We start from the raw sequence: 19,294 nt of genomic DNA, 5'->3' as shown, positions 1-19,294 counted from the left end.
TTCACAATACAGGGCCGGAATTTTTGAACAAGTCATTTCAGGTCGGGAAACCTCCATAACAATGCGGTGTTTACACCGCGGGGCCTTTACGACGCAGTCGTTACTACGAGTTGCGCTGGATGGCGCTCTTGCTCAAGGAATAGTTTAATTTTCTATTTTAACACCTTCCCTACTGTTACGTGGGCTGGAGTTGGAATAGAAAATTAAAATAATCCACAATCCAGCGCCCTCCAATGCAAGTTGTTGTAATGACTTGCGTTGTGATAACTGCGTTGTAATGGTAGCGTGGTGTAAACACAGCGTCGTAATGACATACATCCTTTCAAGTCTACACTTCCATCAGATCCCTTCGCTCAGCAGTTGCCAATCTTCTTGTCGTCCCTAGTACCAAGAGAACCAACTGGGGCGAAGAAGTATTGTAGCTGCCACTGCTAAACTGTGGAACTCTCTTCCCAGATTAAGGCTAGCCCTACACTGCTGTCATTCAGGAAACAAATAAAAACATGGCTTTTCAAGTAATAGTTTTTTTCCGTTTCTAAGACATACCTTCTGCAGCGCCAAGACACCTAGGGGTATTTGTGCGCTTTACAAGTTGTTTAAATAAATAAATAATAAATAATAAACCCCTTGCTTGTATGAGGGTTATGCTTAGTATTTGCCTGTCACATTGACAATTGGCTCTTCGTAACCCTCCTGCTGTGTGAAAGGTGGGTGCAGGGTTGGCTGACCATGGGGCGATGGATGCTTCATGTTTCATCTCACTGTTGAGTTATCATCTCCCTAAACATTATGGCCTCTCCCTCTTAATGAGGATTACAATCAGTTGTGAGTGTCATTGCTAAGCCTCCAGAACAGAGAAATGTAGGTTACAATCAGGGGTGAGTGTCATTGCTAAGCCTCCAGAACAGAGAAATGCAGGTTACAAGCAGGGATGAGTGTCATTGGTAAGCCTCCAGAGCAGAGAAATGCAGGTTACACTCAGTGGTGAGTGTCATTGGTAAGCCTCTAGAACAGTGTTGGACCCGGCCTCGTGGCGTGGCCCGTCTCTGTCCCTCAGAACCCTGCGAGCGTAGGCCTGCACCCTGCGCAGCGTCCCCGCAAGAATAGCCTGCACCCAGCAGCCTGGTCGTCTCACCCCCGATGAGCCCGAACCCCCGTAAACCCACGACCAGGCCGCATGTCCCCGTCCCGCTCCCGGCTCCGAGCGCCTAACATTGCATGCCCCACAAGGCCCGGACGCCATCTTCCCTTCCCGACATCCCTGTCTCCCTGGGCCTAGCGTGACCCCGGCCCCAGTGAAACCCAGCCTCCAAAGGCGCGCCAGTCCCGGCTGGGGGGTAAAGGGCTCCCGAGTGAGATACGCCAGGGAGTTTCGATGGCACCTCCGGCCTCCCCTGAGGGGCTGGTATCTGTCACCCCTTTGGCCCTCCCCTGTGGGCCAGTTTCGATCACCCCTCTGGCCTCCCCGGGGGCTGGCTCCAGACCCGCTGGGCGTCTGGGAATTCCCGGACCCATCTTTCAAAGGGATCAAAGAGCCAACCGCCGGACCTCGCCAACGACCAGCCCCCAGGGCTTGAGACCTCCGCCTGCGAGGGTCCGGAGATCAAAGAGCAGAAGGACTATAACTGGGCCCGCCCGACAACTAGCGGGCAGTTGTATCTTGGACCTGAAGCCCTGCTGATCTGATCGCGGCCGACCCTAAGAAGACTCATCCTGAACCTCTGAGCCCTGCTGACGCTGTCGCGGCTCAAGCTGAACTGAACCATCGGAGCCCTGCTGACGCTGTCGCGGCTCGTCCTCTTGTAACCATCGGAGCCCTGCTGACGCTGTCGCGGCTCAAGCTGAACTGAACCATCGGAGCCCTGCTGACGCTGTCGCGGCTCGACCTCTAAGACCACCGGAGCCCTGCTGACGCTGTCGCGGCTCCTCCGAACGGCTCCAGATCGAGCCCTGCTGACCTCGTCGCGGCTCGAGGAGTACTCTGGTCCGGCTGGACCATCGAGAGCACCATCACGACCGAGCCGACTCGACGGAGGTGAAGCAGCCAGTACGACCATCATCCCGTACCCCCCGGCTCGAGGATTGAGAGCTGTGCGTAGGGTACGCCTCGTACGGTCCCAGAGACTAAAAGACTGTCCCGCTTCCCCCTTCCCGAATCCTCCAAGACTTTGTGGTCCCTTGACCCCTGTGTATATAAGAGTGCTACCTCGCTATTTGCTTATATAAAGATCTTGTTACTAAAACCCACCGGTGTGGTGTCTGTTCATAGTGTGGTGTGAGCTCAGTGTGTACGATCCTAGACCCGAAGTCCTCCCCGGTGAGGACCTCACCATCAAGACTCGGCAAGTTCTGTGGGAGAGGTGGGTCCGGGAGTGGTCGGGTGAGCACAACCTGACCCTCGGGGATCGCCCCTTCTTACATTGGTGGCAGCGGTGGGATAAGAACCTACGTCTAGGGATCATACAGTACTGACACACTACCCGAACGAAGAAGCAGCCATGAGCGTCACAGCCGACAAGACCACCTTCCAGATGGAGCTTCTGGGAGACTATTCGCACCGTAAGTTCAAGCAATTCTGCAAGGATCTCCGTATCCCGTCAACGGGATTAAACACCAAAGAGGACTTCCAACAAGCTCTAACAGCCTGGGTGGAGGCCGGAGCACAACCTCCAGCACCGACATAAGCCGATGGGGGGGGAGCCCCTCTGACCGAAACCCACGCTCCAGAGCAAGAAAGAACAGAGTCCCCGACGCGGACTCCCAGCACGGAGAGAGGTCTATCTCCAGAAGAGATGGCCGACCGAGAACGCAACCGAAGCCACGAGCTAGAACTAGCCCGTTTGAAGATGGAGGGAGAACTCAAGCTGGCCGAGAAAAAGCTAGCCATCGAGCAGTTGCGGCTGCAAGGAGAACTGGAGGAGAAGAAGCTCCAACGAGAACATGACGGAAAGAAGCTCCAGCTGGAGCACGAGCGCAGCATATTGGAAATAGAACTAAAAGCCCGGAACGAAGGCAGCAAAACAGCAGCGACCCGAGAGGCCATTCCCCCGGTGGAACCCAAGGTCCACATCCCCAAGGACGTGGTCAAAGAATATTATAAAAACGATGACATCCAGCAATGGTTCAAGGCCTACGAGGTCGCCATGACCTCCCACCGAGTTCCGCAGAAAGATTGGGGAGCCGGGCTGTGGGGTCGATTCCTGAGTGAGGGGAGAGACACCCTACTCGACCTACCGTCTGCCGAACAGACCTCCTACAGCCACATGAAAGAGGCCCTCCTCACAAGGTACGGGCTCACCCCAGAAATGTACCGCCAACGCTTCCGAGACTGCAAGAAGATCCCCGGCACCACCTGGGTAGAATATGTCAATTTCTACAGCCGGGCCCTGGAAGGGTGGATCAAGGGCAGCAAAGTATCCACCTTTGAGGGGCTCATCGACCTCATTGCCTACGAACATTTGTCCCTGAATTGCTTTGTGGAACTCCGGCAGCACCTCCTGGACAGCAAGTTGGCTGACCCCCGGAAGCTGGCCGTCGAGGCCGATCGCTGGGTGAGCACCAGAGTACCCCGGGGGCCCGGGGGAGACTCTGGCCGAAATGAACAGGGGTCCTCCCGCCAGAGGGGAGGAGGGAACCAGAATAGACAGAGGGGTTCCCAGGTAGGGCCCCCGCGTAGTCCCCCCAGAAACCAGCCCGGCACCTCGCCTCCCACAACGCGCGCAGGGTTTCCCCCAGCTAAGCCAGGGCCCCGAGCCAGCCAAGCCTGCTACCATTGCCAGCAACCAAGGCACTATGCCAATGACCCCCGCTGCCCGTTGTTCAAAAAGCCTGCCACTGCAGGCCCCCCAGCGCGCCACATCACCTCAGGAGCCCTAGAAGAAGAGGAGGGAGAAGAGGAGTTCGGGGGAGCTGACCCCGCAGCCATGATGTTAGTATCCCTGGGTGATAGAGAGATGGTCCCAGGAGCCCCCCTACCCGACAATACCGAGAAGTATCAACAGCAGGTGACTGTCAATGGCCATCACATAGGGGCGCTCCGAGACACGGGGGCCAGTATCACTGCTGTGAAACGGCATCTAGTAACCGAAGCCCAGATTGTCCCCCACATCTCCTGCAGGGTGATCGCAGCCGATAACTCCGTCCGCACCTGCCGGATAGCTCAAGTCCCGTTCGAGTGGGGGGGCGTCTCTGGGGAGTTACGAGTGGCAGTCCGCTCTGACATGCCCGTGGACGGCCTGCTCGGCAACGACCTAGAGAGCTCCCCATGGCAGCGGGTTGAGAAGAGGACCCACCTGGAGATGGTGGGCCTGCCCGAATGGGCCTGTGTGAGTACCCGGTCGATGACCGCCCGAAGAATCACCCCCGCAGGGGCGACCTTAGAGGCGGCCCCAACGACCCCTGAGGACCCCGAGGTCCCTGAACCCTCCAAAGCCCCTGAACTGTTCCCCGGGGAGAGCTTCCCCTCCGACGCAGGTCCCCTCGGCCCTAGCGTCGAATCGACCCCGAGTCTGGACGACCTTCCTGAGCTGGCCCAGTGGCGCCAGGAAGGGGGACCGTCCCGTGAAGAATTCTGCCTAGAGCAGACCTCCTGTCCATCCTTGGTTGGGCCGCGGCAGCAGGCCGCCGCCCAGGCCGCCGGTGACCAGTCCGGCTCCCACTTTGTCTATTGGGAAAACGGCCTATTGTATAGCGAACAAAAGTCCGCCGAACTAGGGTCCGGCCGAGTGCTGGTGGTCCCCCTACGCTTCCGCGGTTTTCTCCTGAACCTGGCCCATGACGTACCCCTGGCGGGACACTTGGGACAAGACAAAACGTACCATCGCCTGGTCACCCACTTCTACTGGCCGGGCATGCGCTCCGATGTAGAAGGCCACTGCAAGTCCTGCCCCACGTGTCAGTCCAGCGGAAAGAGCGGAGGGAAGCGCAAGGCTCCTCTCCAACCCTTCCCCGTGGTCAGTACCCCCTTTGAGAGGGTGGGAATCGACATCGTGGGCCCCCTCGACCCCCAGACCTCCTTGGGGCACCGCTTTATCCTAGTGCTGGTGGACCATGCCACCCGCTACCCCGAAGCCATTCCCCTCCGGACGGTGACGGCCCCCGTGGTGGGGCGGGCCCTCATGGCCATCTTCTCCCGGGTGGGATTCCCCCGGGAAGTCGTCAGCGACCGAGGGACAAACTTCATCTCAAAATACATGAAGTCCCTCTGGCAGCAATGTGGGGTGACCTACAAGTTCACCACCCCATATCACCCCCAGGGGAACGGTCTGGTGGAACGCTTCAACCGGACCCTCAAAGGGATGATCATGGGTCTCGAAGAGCCCCTGAGACGTAAGTGGGACGTCCTCCTCCCCTGTCTCCTCTTCGCGTACCGCGAAGTCCCCCAGAAGTCCCTGGGGTTCAGCCCCTTCGAGCTGCTCTACGGGCACCCCGTCCGGGGACCCCTCACCCTGGTCAAGGAGGGGTGGGAGGCGGCGGCCCCAGAGCCCCCTCCCGATGTGTTTCGATACATCTTGGCCCTCCGGAACCAGACGAGGAAGTTCCGAGAGCTGGCCGAGGCAAACCTCGAGGCCAGTCAAGAAGAAATGAAACGGTGGTATGACCAGAATGCCACTCTGGTCGAGTTCCAGCCCGGACAGCGGGTCTGGGTGATGGCCCCCGTAGAGCCCTGTGCCCTGCAAGACAAGTGGACAGGGCCCTTCAAGGTGATCGAACGCAGGAGTCAAGTGACCTACCTCATCGATGTAGAGTCCCCCAGGAACACCTTGCGGGTCCTTCACGTGAACCGCCTCAAGCCCCACTTCGCCCGGTCCGAGTTGAGTTTGCTCCTCGCCACGGACGATGGGGAAGAAGAAGAAACGGAGCCTCTCCCCGATCTCCTGTCCACGAAAGAGAAAGATGGCTCCGTAGAGGGAGTGAATCTCTCCTCCTCCCTCTCTCCAGAGCAGCGTGAGGACTGTCGCCAGTTGTTGGGACAGTTCTCAGACCTCTTCTCCCTCACCCCCGGCGTCACCAACTGGTGCGTCCACGACGTGGACACCGGGGACAGCCCTCCGGTACGGCACAGAGCCTACCGCGTCCCTGACCGAGTCCGGGCCTGTATCAAGGCCGAGGTATCGAAGATGTTGGCCCTCGGGGTGGTCGAAGCCTCTGACAGCCCATGGGCTAGCCCCGTGGTCCTGGTTCCAAAGGCAGCCGCCCCCGGTGCTGTTCCTGAGCTGAGGTTCTGCGTTGACTACCGCGGGCTCAACGCAGTCACCAGAACCGATGCTCATCCCATCCCCCGAGCCGACGAGCTTATTGATCGCCTCGGGGCTGCTCGCTTCCTTAGCACATTCGACCTGACCAGTGGATACTGGCAGATCGCCCTCACCGAGGGAGCTAAGGAAAGGTCCGCTTTTTCCACCCCGGATGGTCACTACCATTTCCGGGTGATGCCCTTCGGGATGAAGAACGCCCCCGCCACCTTCCAGAGGCTGGTGAGCCAGGTCCTGGCGGGGTTGGAAGAGTTCAGCGCTGCGTATCTGGACGATATCGCGGTGTACAGTTCCCACTGGCCCGAGCACCTCCAGCACCTCCGGGCGGTGCTGACCGCCCTGAGGGGGGCATGTCTCACCATTAAGGCAAGCAAGTGCCAGATCGGACAAGGGTCCGTAATCTACCTTGGGCACCAGGTCGGAAGCGGCCTCGTAGCCCCCCTCCAGCCCAAGATCGATGCCATCGTGGCCTGGGAGGCCCCCACGACCCAGACGGAAGTGCGGGCGTTTCTAGGGCTCACGGGGTACTACCGCCGGTTCATCAAGAGTTACGGCAGCATCGTAGCCCCCCTCACGGAGCTAACCTCCAAGAACCAGCCGAAGAAAGTCAGCTGGACCTCCGCCTGCCAGGAGGCGTTCGAAACGCTGAAGGACGCCATGTGCACCGCCCCCATCCTACAGGCCCCCGACTACTCACGAGAGTTTGTAGTCCAGACGGACGCGTCCGAGCATGGCATCGGAGCGGTCCTGTCCCAGGTGAACGAGAGCGGCCTAGACCAACCCGTAGCATTCATTAGCCGGAGGCTACTCCCTCGAGAACAAAGGTGGAGCACCATCGAGCGGGAGGCCTTCGCGGTGGTTTGGGCCCTGAAGAAGCTGAGGCCCTACCTGTTCGGTACTCACTTCCGGGTCCAGACCGACCACCGACCCCTCCGGTGGCTAATGCAGATGAGAGGGGAGAATCCCAAATTGCTGCGCTGGTCCATCTCACTCCAGGGGATGGACTTCACTGTTGAGCACCGGCCTGGTGTTGACCACGCCAACGCAGACGGCCTGTCCCGATTCTTCCGCCTCAGCGAAGAGAACCCCCAAGAGGATGGGTAGTTCTCCCCGCCTTCAGCTGGGGGGGACACGTGTTGGACCCGGCCTCGTGGCGTGGCCCGTCTCTGTCCCTCAGAACCCTGCGAGCGTAGGCCTGCACCCTGCGCCCCTGCGCAGCGTCCCCGCAAGAATAGCCTGCACCCAGCAGCCTGGTCGTCTCACCCCCGATGAGCCCGAACCCCCGTAAACCCACAACGAGGCCGCATGTCCCCGTCCCGCTCCCGCCTCCGAGCGCCTAACATTGCATGCCCCACAAGGCCCGGACGCCATCTTCCCTTCCCGACATCCCTGTCTCCCTGGGCCTAGCGTGACCCCGGCCCCAGTGAAACCCAGCCTCCAAAGGCGCGCCAGTCCCGGCTGGGGGGTAAAGGGCTCCCGAGTGAGATAAGCCAGGGAGTTTCGATGGCACCTCCGGCCTCCCCTGAGGGGCTGGTATCTGTCACCCCTTTGGCCCTCCCCTGTGGGCCAGTTTCGATCACCCCTCTGGCCTCCCCGGGGGCTGGCTCCAGACCCGCTGGGCGTCTGGGAATTCCTGGACCCATCTTTCAAAGGGATCAAAGAGCCAACCGCCGGACCTCGCCAACGACCAGCCCCCAGGGCTTGAGACCTCCGCCTGCGAGGGTCCGGAGATCAAAGAGCAGAAGGACTATAACTGGGCCCGCCCGACAACTAGCGGGCAGTTGTATCTTGGACCTGAAGCCCTGCTGATCTGATCGCGGCCGACCCTAAGAAGACTCATCCTGAACCTCTGAGCCCTGCTGACGCTGTCGCGGCTCAAGCTGAACTGAACCATCGGAGCCCTGCTGACGCTGTCGCGGCTCGTCCTCTTGTAACCATCGGAGCCCTGCTGACGCTGTCGCGGCTCAAGCTGAACTGAACCATCGGAGCCCTGCTGACGCTGTCGCGGCTCGACCTCTAAGACCACCGGAGCCCTGCTGACGCTGTCGCGGCTCCTCCGAACGGCTCCAGATCGAGCCCTGCTGACCTCGTCGCGGCTCGAGGAGTACTCTGGTCCGGCTGGACCATCGAGAGCACCATCACGACCGAGCCGACTCGACAGAGGTGAAGCAGCCAGTACGACCATCATCCCGTACCCCCCGGCTCGAGGATTGAGAGCTGTGCGTAGGGTACGCCTCGTACGGTCCCAGAGACTAAAAGACTGTCCCGCTTCCCCCTTCCCGAATCCTCCAAGACTTTGTGGTCCCTTGACCCCTGTGTATATAAGAGTGCTACCTTGCTATTTGCTTATATAAAGATCTTGTTACTAAAACCCACCGGTGTGGTGTCTGTTCGTAGTGTGGTGTGAGCTCAGTGTGTACGATCCTAGACCCGAAGTCCTCCCCGGTGAGGACCTCACCATCAAGACTCGGCAAGTTCTGTGGGAGAGGTGGGTCCGGGAGTGGTCGGGTGAGCACAACCTGACCCTCGGGGATCGCCCCTTCTTACAAACAGCTACACAGTAAAAATGGCACTTTTTCATGTAGATGCAAAACACTTGTGAGAGGTATCCTAGATGAATCATTACACTCCTGCTTGCTTTCAGTAACTCTTACTTGTTTTAGCCTGCTTACATGTACATTGACAGGCACCTTAGCCTGACAATGCCAATATCTATTGATATTGAGATTGTGAATTTACGGCTTATATCCCATCCTTGTCCATCTGCCTTTCTCATGGGTTAGGCTGGGTTGGTGTGAAATGTGAAGTTATTGATGATGCTTTCTTCTTGTCCATTTACCTTTATCGTTACATAGGCTTGGGGGTCGTGTATAATGTGCAGTTACAGATGATGGCCCCTTTCTCGTCCATCTGCCGTTATTATGGCTTGAGCGGGGTAGGAGTGAATTTGCTCAAACCCATACGGGGAAGGTGGACCTGAAGACTATAGGGGTTTCAGTACTGGAGGAGGGCTGAGACCTTGTCTACTCTTCATGACCTCGATTCTTCATCTGTACTCCTTTCCATACAAGGTAGCTGTCCTCAGTGCAGAACTTGGCCTCAGTTGTAATAGGTCCTCGCAAGAGGCCTACCCCAAAACTGGCCCCAGAGGGTGCACAGTTAGGCAAAGCATCTACTTGGAAAACTCGGGCAAAAACACCCCTATCCCTCTTACTTCCATATTTCTGTTGTTTTCTATGTATCAAAATGTTTGTTATTATATTTCATCTAATAAATGAAATTGAGTAGGCACTGTGTCAATTTGTTATGCTTTTGATATGCCTGCATCTATAGAGCATTCTTCAACTTGTTTTCCCTGTACATTTGTTGGCTATCTTAATCGGATGAAAAATATTTGTAACACAATATTAATTATTAAAGTGTGAGTTTTCTACAATGGAGGATGTTATTCTCAAGTTCTTTCCTATTCCTTCAATCGAGTCTCATTTTTACTTAGATTCCGGTATCCACCTATAAACCACCAAAGGAAATGCAGCGACTGGGAGAGGCAAAGTTGAAAAATCGCCAAAGAGCAGAGGTAGGTAATATTACCATAATACACTCAAAATCATGCTCGTAGGTTACACCCCTCGTCCTAGAAAAACGAGGTCTGCATTCCATCCAAAGGTTTAAGGAATTTGTTTGCACTCAACCCACTGTCAGATATGCTTACAGTGTGCATTGTAATGCATGCTCAATAAAGTAGAACACCTTTTAAAGTTTTTTGATTGGCTTTGGAACCATAAAATGTCTCCCTCTCATTTGGTAGTATGATAACTGAAACGTTGTGTTGTAAAAGGTGGTTGGATGAGCAGGATTTCAACTAACCCGTAGCTCTTTAATGCCAAGGGCCTTCCTCCTGCTGTGCCTAATCAACCTTTGAGGAAGTTACTTCAAGCTTAAGGGAGACATTGAGAGCTTGATTACGAGTCTGTCAGTCCACGGACCGCCAGACTCGCAGCTGTGGTCGTCTCCCGACCTCCCTATTGCAACTGGGTCGGTCGGACCACCATTGTCCCGCCGCAGCCGCCAGCGAGCCGCCATTTCCTGACAGTGGTGAGGCGGTGTAGAGGCAGTAATAGGCTTGGTGGGACCGTGGCGCTCCTGCCAAGCATATTAAAAGTTTCATCACTGTCACGGTTTTCATGGCGGTTCCTCCTCCATTAAAACTGTGGCAGAGAGGAAACAAAGGAGGCCCTAGAGGGCCCCCTCGTGCCTCGCCCCGTTTGGGTGCACACAGGAGGGCAGAACTTGTGCCCTCCTGTACGCATACATCTCAGTTCCGGCACGGTATGGAATTTACAGTCCATGCCCACCACAACAAAGCAGAACAGTTATACCACAGTAAGTTCCATTTAGTTTTGCAGAGCTGTCCACCCTATTTATAGGATGGTGAGGGCAGACAATCGGAAGTTGGTGCGGGCGAGCAAATCGAAACAGTGGTGTTCCACGGTAAGGACGAAACGCGTTAGCTATCCATTGTTTAAAGAAAAGTCCATGCCCACCACAACAAAGCAGAACCGTTATACCACAGTAAGTTCCATTTAGTTTTGCAGAGCTGTCCACCCTATTTATAGGATGGTGAGGGCAGACAATCGGAAGTTGGTGCGGACAAGCAAATCGAAACAGTGGTGTTCCACGGTAAGGACGAAACGCGTTGGCTATCCATTGTTTAAAGAAATTTGAATAAAAGAACCAAGTTTTAAATTGAAGAGGCTTCATCTGAATTTCTTGGGAAACAATTGTAACGTTGTAATGATGTGAACAGTGTGACGATCTTTACAAAAGGATTGTGCTTAACACTTGAAGGGTACAGGGCATTTGTGCAAAGGTTGATAATTGAAAGTTCCAAATAATAAATATCATACTAAGTCAGCTGTATACCATGGCACAATAAAGTTAGAAAAGGCAGGGGTGAACATATCTCAATGGATTTAGCAAATTGATCATTTTTCCCACGGCGTGGGCCAAAGGATAAATCTGTCCCATGCTCGTGGAAAAGTCAGCCCATAACGCACCTGATGCCCAGGCTGCTGGCGCAGGACGCCTTTTTGTTCCCATCTTGAACAATTACCAAATAAAGAGACGGGCGCTGGAAGCAGGAAAACAAGAATAGAGTTTTATTTTCTCATGAGGAGAGCCTGTCATTTCGGACACTCGCATAGTGTCTTCAGGAGGTGCTCTAACAAGTTCTCTGAGGCTTCGTCTTTTATACACATGTTTATGATGCACAAACATTCCTTATTACAATAAAGACGCTTTGAAGTAGGAAAAGGCATGCTTGGAATCCCAGCTTCAGGCCTATTCCCATACCAGTCGCTCAGATGTCATCCTCCCCTCCTGAATGTAACAAGAGAGATTGTGATCTCTCAGCCGGACATTCCTACAGGACACGAGGGCAGGAGGGGATGATCAGGTCAAAGGTTGGTCAGGTGATAAGGTCGGACACTTCGGTTGGTGTATCACGGTTTTGTTATGCTGGACAGGGAAAAGGGGGATGTACATCCACGAGGCTTGGTCTTAGGACTTGGGACCGGGTCGAGAGGCCAAGTGCAGCCGGGGGGGGTTGTCAGCTGAGGGGAAGGGTGTTCTTGGGAGGAAATGGGGGGTGTGGGTCAAGCAGGAGTGCGACTTCTAGAGCAGGGTCACGCAGAGGGAGAGGGTCTTGTGGCCGATGCATGAGCAGTGCGCGCGGGGAGGGGTGCCGGGAACAGATGGGCAGAGAGGCCATGGTGTCTAAAATGGCTGTCGTGTATGTGTGTGCATGGGTCTATGCTGGCGGGATAACACAGTCAGTGTTTAGCGATATCCGTTCTGCTTACAACAAGGGGTACAGTGAACACAAATGAACGCCGCTTATGTACATATACATTGCCATTTTCAACACCCACCACAACAAAGCAGAACAGTTATACCACAGTAAGTTCCATTTAGTTTTGCAGAGCTGTCCACCCTATTTATAGGATGGTGAGGGCAGACAATCGGAAGTTGGTGCGGACAAGCAAATCGAAACAGTGGTGTTCCATGGTAAGGACGAAACGCGTTGGCTATCCATTGTTTAAAGAAATTTGAATAAAAGAACCAAGTTTTAAATTGAAGAGGCTTCATCTGAATTTCTTGGGAAACAATTGTAACGTTGTAATGATGTGAACAGTGTGACGATCTTTACAAAAGGATTGTGCTTAACACTTGAAGGGTACAGGGCATTTGTGCAAAGGTTGATAATTGAAAGTTCCAAATAATAAATATCATACTAAGTCAGCTGTATACCATGGCACAATAAAGTTAGAAAAGGCAGGGGTGAACATATCTCAATGGATTTAGCAAATTGATCATTTTCCCCACGGCGTGGGCCAAAGGATAAATCTGTCCCATGCTCACTGGTGCATGCTGGGCAGGAGCAGAGACGCACTCGTCCAAACTGCAGAAGTGCCTAAGTGTTTCACTGCAGAGGAGGTCAGCAGTGCGTGCAGAGCATGGTTGCCGCTTGGAGTGAGCCTTTATGACTGCAACGCTAAGATTATGCAGAGCATACAAGCAGAGTCCCAACAAACTACATTTCCAAGAGTGCCACAGGACTCCCTTGACATTTGCAGTGTATGCAGAACATGGCGGCCACTTGGAGTGAGCCTTTGTGACTGCAACAACTAGGCCATGCAGCGCATACAAGTAGAAGCACAACAAACAACATATTCCAGAGTGCCACAGGACTTACTTGACATTTGCAATGGTAGCGGCCATCTTGGGTCCATTGAGTATAAATTCCTTGTGTTTCAGAGAGTTTTTTTCCTATATATTTGTTATACTTAGTTGCTGCAGCCTGAAACATGTTGCCTGGAGTGCAGAATTCAATGCATTTTCATCAGGCATTATCAAGGACCTTGTTCTAAGGGTAGTATTCTGGATAAACAATAGAGACTAAGGATTTAGACTCTGAGTTGCACTTAGAATTGGAGTCATCCTGCCAAGGATTACAAACTCTATACATTGTCATTCTTTCAAGAGTTACAAACTCAATTGCACCTATTCACGACAGGACTTAGTCAATCAATCAATCACGGCATTTGTAAAGCGCGCTACTCACCCGGGAGGGTCTCAAGGCGCTGGGGGAGAGGGGTATGTTACTGCTCGAACAGCCAGGTCTTGAGCTGCTTCCTGAAGGAGAGATGGTCTTGGGTACGCCGAAGGTGGGTGGGGAGGGATGCTCCAGGTCTTGGCTGCCAGGTAGGAGAAGGATCTTCCTCCGGCGGTGGCTCTGCGGATGCGTGGTACGGTGGCGAGTGCGTGGCGGGTCGATCGTAGCTGGCGGGTGGGCGTGTAGAAGGTCATGCGGTCGTTGAGGTACTTGGGGCCCAGGTCGTGGAGAGCCTTGTGTGCGTGGGTTAGGAGTCTGAACGTGATTCTCTTGTTCACGGGGAGCCAGTGCAGGTCTCTCAGGTGTCCGGTGATGTGGCTGTGACGAGGGATGTCCAGGATGAGTCGTGCGGAGGCGTTCTGGATGCGTTGGAGTCTTTTTTGAAGTTTGGCTGTGGTTCCGGCGTACTTAGTGAATCCTCTTTGTGTACAGACTTTTTGTATATTGAAACTCATGTATGGTATTAAGGTTTTGCCAATGGTCAGGAAGTGAGTGTGAATTGCCAAGAGTGAAAGCTTAATACCAATAACTATTTAGTATGTTACAGATTACGTACTATGTGGATTAAGCATCATTCAGATCATAGAATACATATCTAACTTGCGGAAGGTGCATACAGCTATAAGAACATGCATACCAGTTCAGGATAGTGTGTGCATTTATTTCAAAAGTGTATTATCTTTTTCAGCTCTAGAGAGTGATAGATGTGTCAGCAACCACAGACAGTGAGTTATACAGATATTGTTACAGAGTAAATCAGATGACATAGTAGACTTAGTGAACTATAATATAATTTTACAAACACTGAAATAATTATTTCTTGTTGTATAGATCGATGCCTCTACAGCACAGGTTGAGTCCGGCAGTAAGAACAGTACCTCTCTGGATCAAATACACCATGACCTGTCCCCCTCCATGGGCCCTATTCTAAAAGAAAGTTGTCAATCTGAACTCGCAGATTTACACCTACATGCAAATGTAAATTTCGAAACTTTCTGGAATTCACAAACATTCCCAGGCTCTGCAGTAAGTTAATCAGGGGACAGGAACAGAAAGGGCATGTGTTTACTTGTTTACTAGGACACAGGTCCCAAGAGGCAAGGCTCGACAGTTAGTTAACCAGGGGACTCAAGCAGAGACCAGACTCTGCAGGCAGTTAAGCAGGAAGTAGGCTCGGAAAGATGATGGATCTGTTGTTATGTAATCAGGGGACAGAAGCAGAGAGCCCAGGTTTTGCAGTGCGCTAACCAGGATCAAGAGTGGAGGGCTGAGACTTTGTGTTAAGTTAACCAGAGGACAGAAGGAGAGGGATAAAGCTGTGCAGTGAATTAACCAGGAGACAGGAGTGGAGAGGTAAGGGCAGGGAACAAGTCGAGGGTACACGCAGGTAGACAGCATCTACCCACTCTTTTCACAGGGTGGGCGCCGTCCACTCAGTAGTTAATTTGTAAAACAATAAGTGCTGGGGCTCTCGTAAGGAGGCAGCTTGCCTAAAACAGAACCAACTACTAACCATGAAAGTGAGGAGAGGTTGTGGCGTAATGGCCAGAGCAACCGATTTCGGAGCTGGGGAACAAGGTTCGAGTCTCGGTGTCGGCTGGGTAAATCACTCCCCATAAATGCATATGTCCTTAACTGGTGCTCATCAAACATGCCGGTACTGGTTATCAAGGGCCTGCGTTGAGCACCAGAAACAACCTTCCCAAATGAAGCACCACGTCCACCCTGTCAAAGCACCAGGTCCACCCAGACAAGACTTCGGGATCCACAGAAATTTGCTGAATTGCCCTGGTGGAATTGTCAGACACCTTCAGCAGCGCGTGCACTTTCTCTGCTCTCGTTTAGAGCAGCAACGTGCAGGCGGCGAGTGGCCTTATAAGATTCTAGTTGAGCTCATAACAAAGACCAAATTTAAGGGGCCATCAGGCCTCCTTTTGTGGGATTATCCTGGCTGGGAGCTATCTGGAGCCTCACACCTAGATGCAAATACAATGGCGGGGAAACAAAAGCCATCCTGCTTGTTATTACTTCACATGTACTTAAGAGATGCAAGCTTTTGACTTTGTTCAGTCCCTATATATAAGAGATATGCATGCACTGTAAGAATGTCAGATATGTTGGTCTGTCCCAGTATTTACACAATAACAATTTAACAATACCACTATTTTGATTTAGTTCTTTTATAGCGCTACCCATCCCAATCCAGGGTGTCAACGTGCTTTAAATCACACATACACATTATACATTGAAAATAAGTCATGTAAGTGTAAACCAATGTGCAGGATGTCTTACATAAGACAGGGAGGGATGCAAGGTGTAGGAGTCACGTGTCCTTCATGTAGGAAAATACCCCTTTTTGTCATGGCCACCCCCACTTTTTGCCACTGGTAGTGATATTTTTCGACTGATGTGCACTGGGTCCCTGCTAGCCAGGCCACGGTGCCAGTGCTTTTTCCCTAAAACAAGGTAAAATGGTCTAATTGTGATACAGTTGGCACACACTTTAGCAGCCATGTAAGTATCTAGTAAATTATACTCCTAGTACCTAGGGCATGGGTACTAAACAGGGTCCCTAAGGGCTGCAGCATGTATTATGCCACCCTTAGGGTTCCCAATTCAAGCTTCATGCAGACTGTCATTACAGGCTGTGTGACATGGTGCAAACCATGTGTGAAAACACAACATGGCACCCTCACTGTGTGCCATGCCAAAGTCACTACATATAATATATGTAAGTCACCCCTAAGGCAGGATACATTATATTACATATAAGTACATTTCTGATAGATACATCTGCCAGTGGATTCTCACCTTGTGAATATCCCCTTGCGTCAGCAACATTCGGAAATTCTTTTTGTAGCTTTGCGCCGACGTGGACGACGTCACAGTGGCACGGCATCGCGCGCGACTCTGCTGACGTCTCCGAAACCATAATAGGCCCACGCCGGCGTGATGACATCAGTTCCCTTTTTTCCGCGTCGTCGACGCTAACGGTTTTCAAGGGATCGTCTGTAGCTGTATAGTAACTTTGTTACTTTGTGTTTCTACTGGCGTTTTTCTTTGTCTCCTGTCGTGATGTCTACGAAGAAGACTGGATTTAAAGCGTGCGGAGAATGTGGCAAGATGATGTCTTTCACTGATCCACACGAGTGCTGGGTTTGGTGCTTCAGCTCCGATCATGACCTCGAAGATTGTCCTTCTTGAAAAAAAATGACTCCAAAGGCACTCCGGGAGAGGGAGACGAAACTCCTCGTAGCGAAGTTGAAAAACAAAAAGGATAAAAAGAGTCCGAGGTCACGAACTTGGCGTTCGAGGTCGAGGTCTCGTTCGAGGTCGCACTCGGAGTCGTCTTCGGCGAATGCTTCGAGGTCTTCGAGGAAGAAGCATAAGAAGAGGAGTCATGAATCTCGCCATCACTCTGAGAAAGACTCGAGTTCAAGGCCGAAGTCACAGGTGAAGTTACTTCGAAAGGAGGCGGTGGCCTCGGCTTCGGAAGAACAGGTCTCCGAGGGTGAGGCTTCGCATGCGGATTCGCCTGTGTCACCGAAGCAGTTGCCGAATCCTTCTCCGAATCCATCCCATCCTTCGGTTCAAGAAGATGAAGATGAAGGTGATGAAGAAGAAGAAGGAGAGGGCGAGGCTTTGTTGCCTGCGGGTTCGTCGACCCCGGTGCACCAGCCTGAGGTGGAGGCCGAGGTCGAGAAGACTCCGCTCCCTCAAGAGCAACCTGGGGGCTTTTATCCAGCCTTTCCGGCTCCAGGTCAGGATCCTACCCAGTTACTGAATGCCATATGCCATAGGCTCGACGATCTGGCCCCGGTGACGCCCCTTCGCGACGCTGTAAAACGGGTGTCTGCACCCTGGTTTACGGAAGCGCTGCTGATATCACGAAGGCAGTGCATGGTCGCTGAAAGAGCGTGGCGTCTGCAATATGACCCCGCTGCTAAACTGGCCTACCGAGCCGCGGTTAAAATTTATCATCGGGACATTCTCACTGAGAAAAGAAGTTATTTTTCCAGGAGAATTGAAACTGCTTCCAATTCCTGCAAGGAGGTATTTGCCATTGTTAGGGAGTTTATGGCTCCCCGAGCCTCTGAGACCCAGACACCCCCTAAGGAGGCGTGGATAAGCGCCTTGGCTAATTTTTTCACCTCCAAGATTAAGCTGATCCAGGACTCCTTTCCTCCGAGGGGACCGGATGCATCTGGTGACCCGGAGGATGCTTCTGCCATTCTTGCCAGCGTAGGCCCGGTTCTGGCTGATTTTCCATCACTTTCCTCTACGTCATCGCGGGAATTGATGGCTGGCCTGAAGTCAGGATCACCTCTTGACGCTTGTCCGGCCAAATTTCTGGCTAAAATGGCCGAAGTCCTCAATCCCATCGTGAATCCTATTTTGAATCGCTCTCTTGGAGAAGGAGTGGTTCCGGAGGCCTGGAAGCAGGCAATGATCATCCCTTTACTTAAGAAGCCCGGACTGGATCCGGAGGTGTTGGCCAATTATAGGCCCATTTCGCTTCTGCCCGCCTTCGCCAAGATCCTTGAGAAGCACGTGCACAGGGTGCTCTCGGATCACCTGGAATCTTATGATCTGTTGCACCCCTCCCAATCTGGCTTCCGCGCCAATCTTAGTACCGAGACAGCTCTCCTGGAAGTCTCGGAGGCTGTTAAGGAGGCGCTGGATTCGGGTGGCAAAGTGATGCTTGTGATGTTAGATCTGTCGGCGGCTTTCGACACCGTCCCCCATGAGGGTCTCCTCGCCAGGCTTTTTGAGATCGGTCTGAGGGGGACGGTGCTCGGCTGGTTTAAATCTTTTCTGGCCGGCAAGCAACAAACGGTCTGGGCCTCCACTAGCTCCGCCGCGATGCCGTCGCTAGGGGTCGGAGTTCCTCAGGGCTCAGTGCTGAGCCCGACCCTCTTTAACATCTTTATGACCCCCCTGGCGGCTTTGGCGGAGTCTTTCGGGGCCCAGATCGTTTCCTATGCCGATGACACTCAGCTCCTTTTCACCTGCCAGAAGGGAGCGGACTTCGATGGTGAGAGTATCCAGGGTTGCCTTGGGACTGTTTTTAACTGGTTCCATCTAAACAGCCTCAAGTACAACTCAGATAAATCGGAGGTACTCTTTTTTGGCTGTAAAACAGATCCAGACTGGCAAAAATGGTGGCCTGTGAATATGTTTCCTCCTGCAGCCTCCTCCCGGATAGCCAAGAACCTGGGAATTAAGATAGATGACGGTCTAACTCTGCGTCCCCAGATTCTAGGGCTTGTTGGCACCTGTTTCGGGCTTCTTCGGATGCTCCGTAAGTTTCTGCCTATACTATCGGAGGTGCACAGGAAAGTAACGGTCCAGGCCTTAATTGGCTCGAGAATGGATTATTCCAACATTCTCTATCTTGGCCTGCCAGAGTATCTGCTTCAAAGGATGCAGGTGGTCCAGAACTTGGCTGCACGGGCCATTTATGGCTTATCTGGCCGTGCTAGGGTCTCGGGCCTACTGCAGTCACTCCATTGGCTTCCGGTCCGGAAGCGGATAATGTTTAAGGCATTGACCTTAGCTCACAAGGCTTTACACGCTTCTGGAGCGAAATACCTTCAGAGAAGGCTTTCCTTCTACCATCCGGCAAGGTCTCTAAGATCTGGATCTCTGTGGCTTGCCATGGTCCCTCGGATAAAAAGGGCACGCATTGGAGGCCGGTCCTTTAGTCTGCTGGCTCCGCAGTTGTGGAACACCTTGCCAGTGGCACTGCGTAGTACCTCTAATTTGTTGGCGTTCAGGAAGGACCTGAAAACTTGGCTTTTTACCCTGTAGGCAGTAGTCTCACTTTTAGTTAGGTTTCTTTTTTTCTGTTTATCTTTTCTGCTCT

The 19,294-nt window shown here is 53.1% G+C and overlaps 1 protein-coding gene across 2 annotated transcripts in view; it reads left to right on the top strand.

The window, feature by feature from the left end:
• CFAP99 (cilia and flagella associated protein 99) overlaps positions 1-19,294 on the top strand; it is a 381,916-nt gene that overhangs the window by 174,476 nt on the left and 188,146 nt on the right. For both annotated transcript variants that reach the window (XM_078679007.1, XM_078679006.1), the window contains exon 7: positions 9,751-9,831. In XM_078679007.1, the coding sequence (XP_078535133.1) occupies positions 9,751-9,831 (81 nt within the window). The remainder of the gene's footprint in view (positions 1-9,750; positions 9,832-19,294) is intronic.

Source organism: Lissotriton helveticus, chromosome 2_2, assembly GCF_964261635.1.
Source record: "Lissotriton helveticus chromosome 2_2, aLisHel1.1, whole genome shotgun sequence".
In the NCBI taxonomy this organism is placed as follows: Eukaryota; Metazoa; Chordata; class Amphibia; order Caudata; family Salamandridae; genus Lissotriton; species Lissotriton helveticus.
The sequence above is the reverse complement of the archived record's forward strand: the minus strand, read 5'-3'. Positions and strand labels throughout refer to the sequence as shown.